An 18,760-nucleotide genomic window follows, 5' to 3' on the forward strand; every position below is an offset into this window, starting at 1 on the left:
CCTCCAAATTTTGAAGTTAGATAATCTAGCTAATTTGAATCATTTACAATTTATAATTTCTTTCAATTATATTGAACTATTTTCTCCAGTTTAAATTTTTTAAAAATTAATAGTGTCTATAGTGCAGAATATCCTATGGAAAGTATTTAAGTTTGCTTTCCTTTCCATTACCACAAAATTACAAATATCAGGTCAACTGTCTTTCTGTCTGGGATATTTGTTTTTCATTGCCATCTTAAATCCCTTGTAGCCTATTAACTCTTGTATATAACTTTTTGTTGTTTTCTGAAGATAAATGCAATATATTATCCTAACATAACTTCAGGGATTATCGCCAGGCACTTTTCAAATCTTATAATTATATTTTATCTATCCTTTTATGAAATTCAAAACAAAATAGCTAAAATAGTTTTATCTTTATTTCCATTTTAGAATAACATTGAAGAATGCTTCTCGATCTGCTGAAGTTGAAATATTGACTTTTGGAGCTATTATATCAAAAATTATAGTTCCTGATAAAAATGGTGACATGAAAGACATTGTGCTTGGCTTTGAAAATGTTAAAGGTAAGTTGGAAGTATTTTATTTTTTGATGAATAAGCAATATTGATATAATTACTGTCAAAAAATAATTTCATAATTTTAAAACAATTTAATACTATGTAACCCTTTAAACCCATCTATGTAAATCTTATTTTTAAGCATTATTTTGAATTTTTTGTTTTGTATGGTAGTTTTGCATATGATTGCATGTGTGAATGTTCTTCTTACAGTTCTGACAATGTTATCTGGTGTGTTTATCATGGGACTTCCATGTAAAGGCTTTCTTATTGAACTAGAAACAGTCCTTACTATACATAATTCTATTTTGGAATGTCTCATATTGTACATGTCTGGTCTTGTATAAGTCATTTATTATCACAGAAATCAAATGTCTTCTTCCTTTAAAAAAAAAGGGTTTGTCGAAGGAGGTAGTCAGTTGGCAGAATTTGTTAGAGTATTAAATATGACTTAAATAATTAGGAAGAGAATCTAGATGAGATGCAGTTTGATTTTGTACCAGGAAGAAATACTGCTGATGACCTCTTCTTGGTGAGGTAATGCTGGAGAAATATTTAGTTAAAAGTAAGCTTCTAATTAGCATTCATCAACTTGGCATATGTCAACCTTGAGAAAGCCTCTACTTCCATTCACCTGAGGGGCTCTTTACATTTACAAATTACCTTGGATTTCACTGGTGTTGGTACTGCACACAATCAAATACACCCAGTACACTTTGTAAAGTATTTGGTATTAAGATGGGCATCCAGTCATAGAAACCATGCCAAAACTTTGACACTGGAGCAAGATGTAGTACCCAAACCTATTAAATCTTGTCAGATTGTCCAACCTATGCTAGCATGGAATGTAGGTATGAAATAATGATGATAATTATGATGATGACAACAATGACTTATGTTGTTGAGTAGGTTTTTTAAAATAAAATATTTCATATCCACCATTAAGTGTATCAAGCATATTTTTATCCAATTAGCTGGAACCCTGTAGAGCACTTATCTAATAACTCTTGAAGTTCATTGGAATCCGTCCAATAATTATGCAAGAGATATTTAAAATCAAAAAGAAGGGATTACGTTCAGAAATTTATCAGTCAAGTCTAGCAAGATTAAAGTTTTAGTCAGTCATAGAATCTCTTCAGTGAAAATGGAAGTAGCCATATTTGGTCGACAGTAATTAAATTTCTCACAAACAATTTTTAAAATTCCAGACAAGGAAGCCACAGGTCAGTTTGTAGATTAGATAACCTGGGTTTAATTAAATCTTTGTATATAATTAATTATAGAGTAACACAAGTTTTGCTTGTGATTAAAATATGTTGAGGGACTTTTTGCCTTTACTGATAAAAAGTAAATTCAGTATTTGCATAATCTTAATGTTGTAAGAGAGGTGTGTAGAGAAAGAATATTTATCTTCGGATGTGTCATGGGAATCTGTTACACTGAGTTTAAATAAGTTGGAAAGGAATTATTTTAATGGACAGGATGATGGATAAGAAAGGAAATCGTAATTGTTTCAGCTTATGATAAGCATGGTGATGATGATGGTAGCTCTTTTAGAAATTTGCTTGTGGACAGTGTATAAATCAAATGTGACAAGAAAGTTCTCTAGATTATTGAGCCTGTGATAGAAATCTGAGTAGAAGACACTTCAGTTTTTCTTCTTGGTCAATCTCTCCAACACCTTTAAAACAGTTTAGTCTTCTCCTTCTCCAACTGACAACAACTTTCTAAGAAACTACTTTATCTTTTCTCAACAGGTTTTCTTTTATAATACCAGGTTTCAGTTTTCAATTAAAACACATTTTAGATTGTTTATCATTTTCTGACCATTCACTATAGAATAATGTGGTTTGGCACAATCCAACCTAAATTTGTATTTAACTCAGTGTGCAGCTGATTTTTTTAAAAGATAAAATTTTTTGTCAATTTTTCTTATGTGCTTAAGCCTTTATTGATCCCTCATTCTACCATTAAAATTCCCTCCTATGGTGACAATGTCTTTGCCATCTATCTTTATGGTATTCATTAATGACAAAATATATCACTTTCTTTATCAGTCAATCTGTACTGGAATACATTTTTAAAAAACAACAAAAATAGCACAATCTACTGAAAGACATCTTTGGTGGTACTGGTGTTGATGCTGATATTGAAATGTTGTCTAAGTTAACTTTATAAGTGATTGACCCCCTATACATAACTCACAGGCCAGAAATGTGATTATGAAGTTTTATGAAAATCAAATTGTAGTTTCATATTAAAGTTCATTATTTAGTGTAATTCTTATTAAGGCAATCTCATCTTTACTATCAGTATATAGTTGTAAGATTTAGATGTGAAAATATGTAAAAATGCTTTAAAGATGATGCAGTATCATTGTCAACTGCTACAAGTGCAAAGAAGTTGCACTGGACAGAGGTTACAGAGCCATCAGTTTGGTGGAGCAGGTTATGAATGTACTGAAAGGCTTATTGCACAACTGATTAGGAAGAGGATTAGTCTAGATGAGTTGCAGTTCAACCTTTTACTATTGATGCCCTTTTCCTAATGAAACAACTGCAAGGAAAGTACCACTGTACTTTGCATTTCTCAATGCAGAGAAGACCTTTGATAGAGTACCACTCTTTGTAATCTGGTGAATGGTTTATGAGGTCCATGCAGGTCATGTACATAAGTGCAGACAAAAAGGAAAGAGTTAATGAGTACAGTAATGAATTTAGTTAGCAGGTAGGTTTTCACCAAGTCTCAGTTCTATAGACCATTATAAAGGCTGTGCATGGGAACATCTATATGTAGGTGACCTAGTTGTTAGAGCTGCATCTGTAGTAGAATTAGAGGAGAAATTCCAGACATGGAAGCAAAACCTAAAATCAAGATGCCTCCAAATAAACTTAGCAAAAGCTAAAATATTACCAAGTGGGAAAGAAGTCAGAACTCTGCTGTCAGGAAAAGGACCTTGCTCATTATATAGAAAAGTAGTAAGTAGAAATTCCAGTCAGTGTACCCAATGTAAACAAAGACACACAATTAGTGTGCTGGAATCAGAAGTAGGCTAACAGGAAGACAGACTTCATATGTGGTAGATCGTCCGGAGCATTAAATACTAGAAGCATATGCAAAACAGATTTTTCACATGCTTTAATGGTTTTCTAAAATTAATTGATAGCTTCTATTAGGTGACCTAATTAACAATGAGCATAGTAGCCAGAATAAAAAGGGGCTGCAAGAATTTCTAGGAGCTATTACCTCTGCTGGTAACAAACTGTTTCTCTCTCAGAATATAAAGGAAATTATATGATGTCTGTAAATAAACTGAAATGCTGCATGATAGTGAGACATGAGCACTGAATGCAAAGGATTTGCAAAAGATTTACTGGATGTGTAATGTTAGTGTATATGTCTGACAAATGAGTTGGCAGAGAAGTTTTATATAAAAAGAATCAGATGTAGCACACAGGAAAGAAGACTACTGGTATGGATATATGATGTATATGGAAGAAGACAGTGGTATAAAGAAATGTAGTACACAAATTGGACAGAACATATGAATTAGTGAGTATCAAGAAGACATGAAATGAAATGGTAAAGATGGATCTCGGGAAGGAGATGCCAATGTTCCTATTGAGTCTACATCTGCTGTGCGCCTCACCTCTCTATCACTTACCTTCTGTTCACTCACCTTTTCTTCATTGTACTATGTTCTCTTTAAAGGGATAACATTGGACCTGTTCAACCCTCTCATCTCTTTGACACTCACCCTTCCTCTCTAACTGTTCCATGTCGTTGTCTAATGAGAGATGGTATGGGACCTACATGTACTCAGTACTCTGCCATTATTCTATATCCAATACACCTAATTATTACCTTTTTCTCAATCTTCCTTCTCTCTTCCTTTCCTACATCATCATCTCAATTTCTGTGTCTCTATCATCACACACTTGTTTCCTTCACTCACATACTCTGGCTTTCTTCTGTTTTCATTCCATCTGCTATTTTCCTTCACTGTCACATTGCCTTGAGAGAAAAGACACACCATAAAGCAATGAGGACATTCTGGTCTTACAAGGCATAAAGCAACCACACAAGTGTTGGTGCTTTAATGAAATGCATCCAGTACACCCTGTAAAGTGGTTACTGATTGAGTGAAGAGAGCAACAGGTTGAGAAGACTATTTATTTTTGTCAAGAGTATGACAACCTCTCTAGATTGCCATAACCTTCCTGATAGTAACCACTCTGTAAAGTAGTTACTGTTGGGAAGGGCATCTAGCTGTTAGAATCCTGGTAAAAATTAAATGCATGGGCAAAATGTGGTTCTCCAACCTGATTAGGAGGGCACTAATTTCAAATAAGAACTCAAACCATGATGACTATAGAAACTGAATAAATTATGAAGATAATAATGACAAAGACAATGACTCCGTAGTATTTATTAAAGGTGATTTAACTCTCACATTTAAGAAAATTCAGATTTATGTCAAGGTTATCTCATTGACTTGAAAATACATTTATAAATCCCATATGTGAGAAATATTTAAAATTTTATTCTTGTTAATTGTAACTCTTAAGAACGTTTATTGCTGATTATATGGACTTGGTTGACAAGGTTATTCTGAAACAAATCTGAAGTAATGATTACTTTGTTAGCAGTTTATTAAGAAATGTAGATATTGAATTAAATATTATCACTTGTAAGGCAAATTATTATCACATTTTGTTCAGATTCATAGTTTTTCAGCTATAATTTTAAAAAATTGTTAAACAATATGGTAATTCTAAGTATGTTTTCCAAAATTTTATCTTTCCCTTCCATAATTCCAATAGGCTATTGGTGTGTGTGTGTGGGGGGGGGGGGGGGGGGGGGTGACAAAATGAAAGAGACTTTTGAATCTGTTATCTAGTATATGTTTTAAATTCTTTTCATATTTTTTTACCATTCTCTCACTTTCAATGGGGAAAAGTATAAAAATTAACAAAAAAAAAAAAAGATTAGAAGTTGAAATGAACATAATAAGGAAATATGAAAGACTTTAAACTTAATTATATTATTGCTGAGACTGCTGTATAAACTTATTTTGGAGGACAGAAAAAGGAGAAAAAATATATTTGTTCAAGCCAACTGAATTTCTTTTCCTCTATTATGTTGATATTCTTGACAGCTCTCTTTTCTTTGAATAGCTGTGATTAATTAATAATTATACGATATAAAAAAACAATGTTTGGTCCTTATAGTTCTTTGTCAATAGAAATAATTTTTGTCCTATTTTTTTAAAGCCATCTCTAAAAATCTGACATCAATTCTCTTTCTTCCTTTTAATTGTAAAAGCAAAACAAAATTTTTTTTCAGAATGTAAAAAACAGAAACTCTAGAAAGACTGATTTGAAAATAGAACATTGATAATGAGCAACATTTCCCTCAATATTGATCTATTTATATTTTGATTTAGTAGAAATATAATTGCACCTTCTTGGTGTGAGATCCAAACAACCTGTTTGTCTTTTCCCTTTTAATTCTATTTTGATATTCAAGATAAAAGCACTGTCAGACATAGTATAAATTTTCATTAATAATTTTAAGGTGGTTTTGATTTTATGGCTGGCCAAAAAATAGGCAGTCTGGTAACCTTTGTGGAGTTGTTGCATTATAAAAACTATTTTCTTTCATGTTTTAGATGCATAAAAATATAAATTCTTTTCACTCGAAGAGGTTTTTGCCAGAAGATAAAAGTGAGAGGAGGATTGAACAAAGAGTTTAGCATAGTGCCCAAGGAGTGTGACACTGGGGAAGATGAAGAGAAGAGAGGTGAGAGCAATGAGTTTAGGTAGGTTGTATATGGATTCAGCTTGAGTGGAGTAAAGATTATTATAATGGCAAAGGAAAAGACGGATGGAGAACCAGGCTCTTTTGTAGATGAGTAGTGTTGAATGATGACAGTGTTTCATTTTCCAATATGGTCAATAATACTAGTGTATAGTGGTGGCATCAATGAGATATGTGATGTATATTCCGTTATGTAATAAAATCAATTTCTAAAGCTAACCAAGAGAAACCACTGAGAAACATAGCAAGCTTTTGTAAACTTGACAGAAAACAAATTGCAATTATATACTAATAAACTGGTTTCAGTGCATATGAATTATGTAACCATTGATAATTGCTTCATGTTTGTAGCACATTTTTCCACAAGATATTTGACAAACAATTAGCTTGGAATTGTGTACCCAGTGTAAACTATGGATACATATGAAGTGTAGTGGGATAGCAAAGAAAGACTTCATATATGGTTAGTGCACAGGTGTAGTTAGTAGTAAGAGCACTGTTGGTATAAATTCTTTCAGATGATCAGAAAGCCCAACAGAAGTAGCCAGTAGCTTCTCTTACCTATCTGGCCTAATTATCAGTGGGGATGAGTGCTCCAAAACCATAAGCTATAAATTTTTTTTTTGAGACAATGGAAGCTCTTTCTCTGAGTGAAGTATGGACTGATTGTAGGAAGCTTATTTATGAAGTGTAATGTTGCGTGGTACCAAAATATGGGCACTAAATGCAAAGGATTAATGAAGGCTAACATGGAACAAGATGAGCATGTTCCTCAGGATATCTGTCAGCAAGCATAAACAATGGAGTACAAATGAGCTGAGGAAAAAAATCTAGTATAAAAAGAATCAGATGTGGGCAAGGGACAAGCCTGCACTTTCATAGACATGTGGAGGATTACAATTGGCTAGCCAAGTGGTTGAAGTGGTAGGAACCACAGAAAAGGAAGACATAGGTAAAAGCAGAGAAAGCTGATCTCAGGATGATGAACCTCACTAATATAATGACAAATGAAAGATATTTGAAGAAGACCTGTCCAACCCATACAAGTGTGGGAAAATGGATGGAAAATGACAATGGTAGTTTATCTAAATTTCTAGATTATAAAAATATGTTAGAAAACTTGTCATTATCATTTTAATGTCCACCTTTCCACAATCTCATGGGTCCGATGGAATGTGTTGAAGTAAACTTTTTTTATGACTGGATGCCTTTCCTGTCACCAACTTCTGTTTCCAAGCAAGGTAACATTTTCCTATGGCTGGACATCTTTTCATAAAATATTGGAAATGAATTGTGTAATGGTGATGCTTGCTTACAATTATCATGTGATGTCAAGAGAAGGAGACACAAATACATGCAAACACGCACACATGTCAGAGACTTTTTTCGGTTTCCATGTACCATATTCTCTCATAAGGCTTTGGCTGTAGTAGAAGATACTTACCCAAAGTACCAAGCAGTGGGACTGAAGCTGAAGCCATCTGGTTCCAGAAACTTCTTAGCCATACAGCCATGCCTGTGCCTAACCATAGCTATGTCTGATTAGACAATTAAATGTCAGTACATTTTACAGTTCAGTGTCACTAGTTTTGTATAGAATGCTGGATAAGTTTCGAATTTACCTTCAATGAAAAGTGACTGAATTTTAGGTTCATGCAAAAAAATAATACACTAAAAAACAATATGGAATTGATGTTTAAAGTTGTCTTCTTTAACTGCACGTAGAACTTTTCTTGTTTTCTTGCGTATATTACTAGTTATCAGTACAATGAAACATTCCAACTACTTTGTGCTTCTGAAACTGATTGTTTATGTTTATAAATAATTATAGTTAACTTTTTGATGGTGATAAGTACTTCATTTTTAAAAATAAGATTAGTTGTACAAATTTTAAAAATATATTTTGTTTGAATACTGTTATTTTGTTATTATCTTCTAAAAATAATCATTCTTGGAAAGAAATTAATGAATATAAAGCACCCTTTTGGAGTGTTACAACAAAAAAATTTCTAAGAAATATGAAATTATAGTGTTGACAAGTTATTAATGACATCAGTGTGAAAAAGAATGAGAAAGAAAACAATTTTAAGTGGCATTATGATTTTATTGTTTTGGAAAAGAGATTCAGAATATTTATGTGAATGTGTGTATGTCTATTTGAGGGATGGGGGACACTAGTATTTTAACTATTTCATAGAAAAAGCACAGCCTACAAAGCAAAACTGAAAGAGATGATTTGTTGAGCAAAGTGAGTCTCCTCCCACTATTATGTCATATGTGTTCTGACATTAATTTATTTCAAAACTAATTTCTCTTTAGATTTTTTAAAAAAGTTATGGAATTTCCTGCTGGTATGTTTATTAAAATAAATAAACATTATTTTCATAAATAGAAAATTTTTTCTCTTTTTTGCCTCATCATTTTATTTTTCTGGCTGCAGGGTGAGGTGGTAATTAATATTTCTCTTTTATTTATATATTGTTTTAGAGAATTATACTTGTGAAACAAATAATTCTGAAATATTTTTATAGCATCCAGCATTGATGTAGATTTTGAATCCTAAAAAAATACTGTAGTAAAATTTATTAAAATTAATTCTACTTAATTGCAGACCATATAATTATATAATTTAATTTTAATTGCATAACTTTTCAAAACACCAAATTATTTGGATTCAAATCTATGTAGAATTGATCAGTTGATTGGTTGATTACATATGCAAATTATATCAACCTCAGTTAATTACATATAATTGTTTTTAAAAAATCAAAAAAATAAAAATCAATGAAATGTAGTATAATATTTCATGTGTATTGAAGTTGATATGATGAAAGTGGTTCTAGAAGCTTCTGTTTCCATAAATTAAAATGGCAATAGTCAGTAATTCTTGTTTACAATCAAATAATGTCTAAAAAGTGAAGTATATTATTTTTACTATCAAAGTTCAGATCCTGGTGTAATTTATCTTATTTTTAATCGTGCAGTAACATTATCAGTAATTAAATAGTCACTGTAGCCTAAAACTTATAAAGAAACGGTTATAAATCAAATGGGAAATGGACATTATTTTGTTATTAATATTATTAATTATATTAGCTTGTGATTAACTTAAATAAAATTTTCTTACTTTACATAACATTAGTTATTATCATTGAATAATTCAAATTATGTAAAAAATCATTATTGTGATTACACAGGTTGTCCCAGAAGGATTTACCCATTGATATTTCTTTATTATTCAAAATAAACTTTAGGTAGGATAATGAAATTTGGCACACATGTTCTAATGTTAATTGTTAATCCATTGCAGTAATTATGTTTCAAAATGACCACCTTTTGCCTTGATCATAGCCTGCAAACGAGTGGTCACCAAGTTGCATGAGCACCATATCACCTCTTCATCCAACTTGTCTCATGAAGGTAGAAGGGCTTTCTTCAGATCTGACACATTTAAATAGGAGTGAGCAGAAAAGTTACTCTCTAAGAGTGATCAGATAATAAAGTCCATGGGATTGGCCTGGACTTGAAGGAGGTCTAGTTTCAAAATCCACTGAAATACTCTTTGCACCACCTTTGTGTCAAATTGGATGTGTGTGCTTGAGCCCTGTCTTGAGTGAAGATGTAACAGTCACCAAAGGTTTCTGTGACCCAGGGTAACACTTTCTCAGCCAAAATTTCCACATGAACTTCACTGTTGATCTTGATACAAGCATTGATGAAGATCAAAGGAGACTTGGACTCATCAGATGCAACTGCAGCCCACACCATGAGTGAAGCTGGCTTCTGACAGTGTAAATGACTCCTGCTACCTTTGGGCAAGTTTCCTGCTTTATGTGCATAAAGCCTATCATTCTGCCTGCTGGTAACTTCCTCCACAGTGAAGATCTTCTCATCGAACCAGATCAACATTTTGTTAGCAGTGTGTTTCATCTCAACTAACATGGTTTTACCCCTGTCAAGCCACTTCTTCTTGGAAGCTGCTGAAATTAACTGCCAGGATTGTTTCTTGTATGCAGTTAGCTTTAAATCCTCTTTAAAAATCCTGTGCATTGACGATTTTGAAATATCAAGAGCTTTTGCAGTTTTTCTTGCACACCTGCAGGGATTTCAGCTCATTCACTTCTTCACAGCTTCAACTGTTTGTTTGGTACAAATTGATAATTTCCTACCAGGAATTGGCTTGCTAGAAGTCTGTCTGTCTGTCTGTCTGTCTGTATGTATGTATGTATGTATGTATGTATGTATGCATGCATGCATGTATGAATGAATGTATATATGTATGTATGTATGTATGTATGTATGTATGTATGTTAAATGAAACGAGACAACAAAGCCAAGGCAGTGTGAAATTTCTAGGACATTTATAAAGAGAAAGATAATCTTACAGCTGTTTCAGAGATATAAAGGATATCCCATCATCAGAGATGATATGAGAGAGTTAAATAGAAGGGAATAGTAAAGTTCAATATAAGAAGTTATTGTGGAAAGGGAGAGATATAGAAAGTATAAAGAGAATTATAAGTATAAAAATAAAAATATATGTTGGATGTTACAGTGGCATATACACACTCACACATAACCCAAGTTAGACTCCTCACCCATACTATTATCAAACTGGAAGTCTAACTGCAGCCCTTCCATAGCACTTACATAGATTTACCTGCCATTTTGGGTTTTCTGGATATCAAAACCTCTCATATTATACATTTATATGAGCTAAACTTGGGTAATATAATAGAAGGGAATTGAGAAGTATCATAAAGAATAAGTTAAATATTTGTCTAAAAAAGAAAAAAATATGGACTGGGTGGACCATAAGTCTTATGTGTACATAAAGTATATTGTAAGTAACAAAAGTATTCTATAATATAACCCATCTCTCTTTCTCTCTCTCTCTCTCTATATATATATATATGTGTGTGTGTGTGTGTGTGTGTGTGTGTGCGTGTGTGTGTGTGTGTGTGTGTGTGTTTATATATATATATATATATATATATATATATATATATAGCTGCTTTAATAACTTTAAATTCCTCTCTAGGCATACCTGCCTTCTTGTGAGCAAACCAAAGTGCTTTGTTTAAAATAATGGGGTTAATTGAGGGATAAAAATTAGAAATGTCAAATTGGATAAATTTGGCATTATTCTTGTTGTTAATATTGCGAAACCATTCAACTACCTGCAAAGAATTAGACCATAAACTAAGTTTTAATTTGTTGACTAAAGTAGGTATGTATTTATCAAGTATATTTTTACTAAGAATACCAATATCTGATTTGGATGGACAAATTAGACGTAATTTAGGGCTATTCCAAAAGTTTATTTTATGGTCTTTTAAAATGAAATAGGGTTGTTTTGGGTTTAAAGGTTCAGTTCTCTTTTGTAAATCATATTCCTCCATGATTTTTTTCGCTTCAAGGTTAGCATTCCTAAGTGTTGTTTTACTTGTGATTCGGTAGTTTTTTTCTATTTCTCTTTTTAGGAGATCATTGTAATGTTCCTTAGATAATTTATACATATTTCCTGTTTTGTCGGACTTGACTAGTAATCCGTTAATGCTATTTATTTCCTTCGTTAAATTGTTTAGGTATCTGAGGTGATTATTTCTTAATGGTGATTTCTGAAACTTCACGTTTTTCACTATTGACCACAGTTCTTCTTCGAATTGCTTAAGTTTTGGGTTAGTTGGTTGGTAGTTCTTGGATTTGAATAGTTTTTTGTGGTCTATACAGAGACGATTATATATATATATATATATATATATATATACACACACCATGTCTATAGGCATTAGCAATTATGAATCTTCATGCCAGAGTTTGAAGATCCACAATTTTTCTCAGGCAAGATATAGCAGAAATTTCCTGTTGGCTTTTACTGATTTATTTACAGTTTACTCAATATTCTCTTGCTTACAACTAAAGTGCAGAACCTATTTAACCTCTAAACATGAGGACTAATTCTTGTGACATCAAGAAATGCCACACTGGCCCGCTTGTGTGACACATTTCTAATGACGAACCCTCTACTGAGTCCTGTTTGCTTTAGCCAGAGGACCATCTTCTGCTATTTGACTGATTAGTGGGTCTCTTAATAGGTCCTGGGCGAGAGAGGACTTAAAAGTAGTGGTGACTATGGGTTAATTCAATACTCCCCAAAATACCTGAATTTACAAGTTGAAGCCTTATCATTGGAGGCAATTCAGTGCCTTCCCCAGGAATATGTAAGCTAGTCACAATATGTTACAACTGATAAATGTATAAAGAATATCATAATTTATTGTCTGCTGTGTGAATGGAATTAATTGCATACTCTAGAATTTCAATCATTAAGACTATGTAATTAATTGGAACCAACTGTAGTTCTTTCCTTTCAGTTCACTGCTTCTAATCATACATTTAAAACTGTTATAAAATACATGTCTAAATACTGAAAACTATAAATATGGATGATGGGGGTAGCTAGTAAAGACATGAGATTTGTAAGGAGTGGGCAAGCTGTAAAGAATCTCAAGAAATAAAACTCTGTAAGGAGTGGTAGGAACATTAAAGACAAAATTGTGAGAGACTGGGTGGGCAGAAATGTATAGTAGCTTGTGACAGGAGGTGTGGAAGGGAGTGCTGAAATGATGGATTGGACATATAAACTTCATATATTTATACACACATGTACACATGTGCATGTGCAAACACAAAAGCACTGACATAATATTCCTGTATGTGTGTGTGTGTGTGTGTGTGTGTGTGTGTGTGTGTGTGTGTGTGCAGGCATGGCTGCATAGTAAGAAGTTTGCTTCCTAGCCACATGGTTCTGGGTTCGGTCCCACTGCTTGGCACCTTGGACATATCTCTTCTACAATAGTCTCAGGTGGACCAAAGCTTTGTGAATGATTTGGTACACAGAAACTAAAAGAAGCCTGTTGTGTGTGTTTGTGTGTGTGTGAATACGTGTGTGTGTGTGTGTGTGTGTGTGTTAAATAAAATAAGACAGCAAAGCCAAAGCACTCTGAAGTTTTAAGAACATTTATAAAAAGACATTAACTAGAAGGAAATAGTAGAGTTCAATATAAGAAGCAACTTTAACATCCAAAATATATTTTTATTCTCATATTTCCCTTTATACCTCCAGTATATCTCCCTTTCCAAAATAACTTCTTATATTGAACTCTACTATTTCCTTCTATTTAACTCTGTCATATCGTCTCTGATGATGGGATATCTTTTATATCCCTGAAACAGCTGTAAAATTACCTTGATTCATTTGACTAAAATTATTGAAGGTGGTATCCCAGTATGGATACAGTGTTATGACAGAAACAAGTAAAAGATAAAATAAATAAAGATTATATATATATATATATATATATATATATATATATATATATATATATATATATATAAACAATATACGAGTATATGCATATATATGTACATGTATGTACATACCTTCATCTACATATACATATAGATACATATCTGGGTACATGACATTGCAAAAGAACATGGACAAAATGATAAACAAGGTACAACAAACAAGCAGGCCACATAGAGAACATATCCTGCATCAGCTGCCACCATTAAAACACCGGCGTTTCGAAGAGTTAGGGCAGGATGCATTGTTAAGATGGCTCTTCCCACGAACACAAATTAAATTTTTTTTGTGGAGGATAGTGGCGGACGGAAAACAAGACAGGAAAACGAAACGGTGAAATAAACAGACAAAAAGGCTGTACAGCCAGACATGGAGAAGTGTGTGTGTATAGAACACTGTGAAGCACGAACTGTAGAGGCGAAGAAGTGCGTGCAAAGCTTGGGGTGTCCAAGACTGAAAAGAAATAACAACCGGACACACGTGACCAGCGAGGGGTAGGGAGAAAGAGTAGCAGAGGGAGAAGAAGGGGAGGAAGTAGAATATAAGTGAGCAACGAGAGGTAGAGAGGGAGAGAGATAGTAATAGTGACGGTGAGAAGCGAAGGACAAGCAACGAGAGATAGAGAGAGAGAGAGATAGAGAGAGAGAGATAGAGAGAGAGAGAGAGAGAGAGAGAGAGATAGTAGTGACAGGGAGAGGTGAAGAACAGTAGATGGAAGAATGAGAGGGGGAGATAGATTTTGAGATAGAGAGAGTCGTGTTAGAAAAATAGTTCAAAACTTACTGTGTAAAGATAACGCATGCGTTCGATCGTGTGATACAAACAATACATGAGTATATGCATATATATGTCCATGTATGTACATACCTTCATCAACATGTACATATAGATACATATCTGGGTACATGACATGGCAAAAGAACATGGACAAAATGATAAGCAAGGTACAACAAACAAGCAGGCCATATAGAGAACATATCCTTCATCGAAGAGTTAGTGCAGGACGCATCGTTAAAATGGCTCTTCCCATGACACACATGTATGTACACACACATATACACAGCTATATACATGCAAAAGTAGGTATTTCTGTGAGGCACAGGTATGGGTGTGAGGTGTAGGCATGGCTATGTGGTAAGAAGTTTGCTTCCCAGCCACATAGTTTCATGTTCAAGATCAGTTCCACTGCATTACTGCCTTGGGCAAGTGTCTTTTATTATAGCCTTGTGAGTGGATTTTGAAGATAGAAACTGAAAGAAGCCCATTGTGTGTGTGTGTGTAGTAGTAGGGATTTAAAATCTCAACCAGTAGATAATTGATCAGCCACCACAAGCGAACCACCATAGTTTCACATGATTGGTCTGTTAATCAACCAGTTAGCATGAGGCTGTGGAATGACATGGTTTTCTCAAATGTTTTAAAACTTGGCTTACAGTCTCCTATAAAAACTGTTTGATATGCAGTATAGAGCACAGACAGCCAAGGACCTAGGTCACTACAGGGATTTGTACTGTTGATTTTGTATATTTTGGGGCAACCACATGTTGTCATACAGATAGCTTTCTATAATTTCAGACCAGTCTGTCTCCCAGTCAACAAATATTTATGTTGTTCATTGTAAGTAGCCAATAATGTCTTTTGTGTCTGGCAATAAATACTCAGTTAAATGTTTTCAGGCTGGCTTCAGTTATTATTCATGCAGCCAACAATGTATATCTTCATTGACCAGCTCAGCTCATGCAACAAGTAACTGGTGACATATGTGAGTGTGGGGGCGTGGGGGGGGGGGGGGGGCGTGGGGGGGCGTGTGTGAGTGAGTCACCATCATGCAAGTGGTGTCTTTCATTTACAATCTTCTGTGAAAACATATCTGTCAGGTTATCCCATAAGTTCTGTCCGATTTTACCTTTTTTTAAAATTGAATGAAATTTAATAGTATTTTAGAATGTCTAATTCAATTAAAAATTATTTTTATACATTTGTGTACATTTAAACTAATTAAATATTATTTTATAAAATAATAGAATTAAAATTTCTTTGATTTAAACCCTTTCTAACTTGGAAGTATCCAAAGAGCACTTAAGGCACATAATGCTTTATGAGTACAAAATAGGAAACTCTGCAGCTGAAGCGACTCAAAACATACACTCAGTTTATGGGAAAGAATGCTTGAATGAAAGAACTTGGAGAAGATGGTTTGCAAAATTCAGAAGTGGAGATTTCACTCTTGAAGATGAAGATCGAACAGTACATCCAGTTGAGTTTGATGATAAGCTCCTTGAGGCATTATTTGAAGAAAATCCTGCATTATCAGTTGAAGAATTGGCAATAAAGCTTAGTTCAAACCATACAACTGTTCATTTTCATCTTCAACAACTTGGAAAAGTCCCTAAACTTGGAAAATGGGTGCCTCATGAATTGTCTGAAAGCAACCGCAAATCCTGAGTTGACATCTGTTCTTCTCTCCATTCTCGCAAACTCATTTCATCTTTTTTGGATAGACTTGTGACTGGTGAAGAAAAGTGGATCTTCTATCGAAATGTTAAACATTGTAAACAGTGGCTTGGTAAAAGGGGAAAAGCTCAACCTCAACCGAGAAGGGAACTTCATGGGAAAAAGGTTCTTCTCTCTTTCTGGTGGGATTGCAAAGGAGTAATTCACTTTGAACTGTTACCACCTAATGCAACAATCAATACTTGAGCATTGATACTGTCATCAATTAGAGTGTTTGAACCAAGCTTTGAAGGAAAAAGGACCTGCTTTAGTGAATTGAAAAGGAGTGATGTTTCATCAAGACAATGCACGACCCCACACTGCAAAGATCATATCACAGAAGATCGAAGAGCTTGGTTGGGAAAAAATTCCTCATCCACCTTATTCTCCCAACCTTGCTCCTTCAGACTATCATTTGTTTCGTGGTTTACAGAATCATTTGGGGGACATAACTTTCGCAAGCCAGGAGGAGGCCAAAACTGACATTTCAGTGTTCTTCGCTTTGAAACTAAAAGAGTTTTACATTGATGGGATTAAAAAGCTTGTAAATAGATGGAAGGCAGTCATAGATAATCAGTGAAAGTATATTGATGATTAAATTTCGATTAAATATAACATTTGATCACTTGTTTTCTTTATTCAAAATTCGGACAGAACTTATGGGATGACCTGATACATATCTGGTCATGCGAAGTAGGAAAAATGTTGGATAGAACATATGTATATAGCACTAAGTAAATTGTGTTGTGATATTTGTTCTAGTACTCTGCACTCTTAGTTCAAATCCTGCAGAAATTCACTTTGCTTTCATTATTTTGAGGTTGTTTAAAAAAATATATATATCAGCCAAGTGCTGGTGCATCTCTTTCTCCCTCTGGCTGTCACATACTGGAGATTCTGCTGGGTCAATAGTTGGGAGGCAAAGAGGGTGTTTGTTTCTAATTATAACTAAATAGACACCTAAATCAAATCAGCAAAGCATAATTCATGCTATTATGAAGTCATACTTACTTCAGAGTGACAGCTGTATTAGTGTACTCTCTCTCTCACACACACACACACACACACACATGATGGTGATGATAGTGAGATGTGCACACATTTACATACACATCATCATCATTTTTTTGTTTGCTTTTCTATACTGGCATGGGTTTCATGAGTTATCTGAAGGAGCGTTTTATGACCAAATGCCCTTCTTGTTATCAACTCTTTCATCGTCTCTTATAACACATAGGGACATTGGTCTTTCTGTCTGTCTATCTCTCTCCATAATATAGTGTGTGTGTGTGTATGTATAAAGCAGATTATATATATATATATAGGTTATATATATATATAGGTTATATATATATATATATATATATATATATATATATATATATATATAGGTTATAGGTTTGAGACATGTGTTCTATATGTAGAATACACTTCGAATTGCTCAAGAGATTTGAACTTGAGCCAGTAGATGAGTAAATGTAATAAGAAGCAAGTTAGACAAGTCGATTTACGCAGAATATCAAATGCATTTAATAGACAAAATGTACATGTCCAACTTACAGAATAGTCCAACTTACAGAATACAAATGATATTAGGAGTTAAATGGGTAGAGTTTTATGAGTCCAACAGTTGTTTCTGGGGTCTTGGTGGTCTGAAATAACAATAGTTACTTGGATCCATTATCGGATAACATTACCTCCGTCTTCAGGGAAGAATTTTACATTTGAGGTGCTGACAGGATGGAAATCTTCAAACTCCATCCTGTCAACACCTCAAATATAAAATTCCCCAGTGTAAATTTCTCCCCTGAAGATGGAGACTGTGTTATCCGATAATGGATCCAAGTAACTATCATTATTCCAGACCACCAAGCCCTCAGAAACAGCTGTTGGACTCATAAAACTCTACCCATTTAACTCCTAATATCATTTGTATTCTGTAAGTCAGACTATTTTATATCCATACACATCTCTTTTATATGTTGCAGTCATTTGACTCCAGCCATGCTTGAGCACCACCTTTAGTTGAACAAATCGACTCCAGAACTTATTATTTGTAAGCCTAGTACTTATTCTATCAGTCTCTTTTGCTGAACTACAAAGTTACAGGGACGTAAACACACCAGCATCTGTTGTCAAGCGATGGTGGGGGGACAAACACAGACACACAAGCATATAGATATGTATATATATATATACATACATACGATGGGCTTCTTTCAGTTTGCGTCTGCCAAGGCTTTGGTTGGCCCGAAGCTATAGCAGAAGACACTTGCCCTAGGTGCCATGCAGTAGGACTGGACCCAGAGCCATGTGGTTGGTAAGCAAGTTACCACACAGCCACTCCTGCACCTATGTGCATTTTTTTCTATTAAATATATTTAATATTCTGTGAAAATTGACTTGCCTAACGTGCTTCTCATTACATTTACTCATATAAGTATGTATATATATATATATATATATATATATATATATATATATATATATATATATAGCAATTAGAAAATGGAGG

At 33.9% G+C, this 18,760-nt stretch overlaps 1 protein-coding gene across 1 annotated transcript in view; it reads left to right on the plus strand.

The window, feature by feature from the left end:
* LOC106873562 (galactose mutarotase) overlaps positions 1–18,760 on the plus strand; it is a 129,346-nt gene that overhangs the window by 65,458 nt on the left and 45,128 nt on the right. Inside the window, exon 2 of the mRNA XM_014920990.3 lies at positions 433–566. Within this exon, the coding sequence (XP_014776476.2) occupies positions 433–566 (134 nt within the window). The remainder of the gene's footprint in view (positions 1–432; positions 567–18,760) is intronic.

Source organism: Octopus bimaculoides, chromosome 6 (genome assembly GCF_046866305.1).
Source record: "Octopus bimaculoides isolate indiv1 chromosome 6, ASM4686630v1, whole genome shotgun sequence".
In the NCBI taxonomy this organism is placed as follows: Eukaryota; Metazoa; Mollusca; class Cephalopoda; order Octopoda; family Octopodidae; genus Octopus; species Octopus bimaculoides.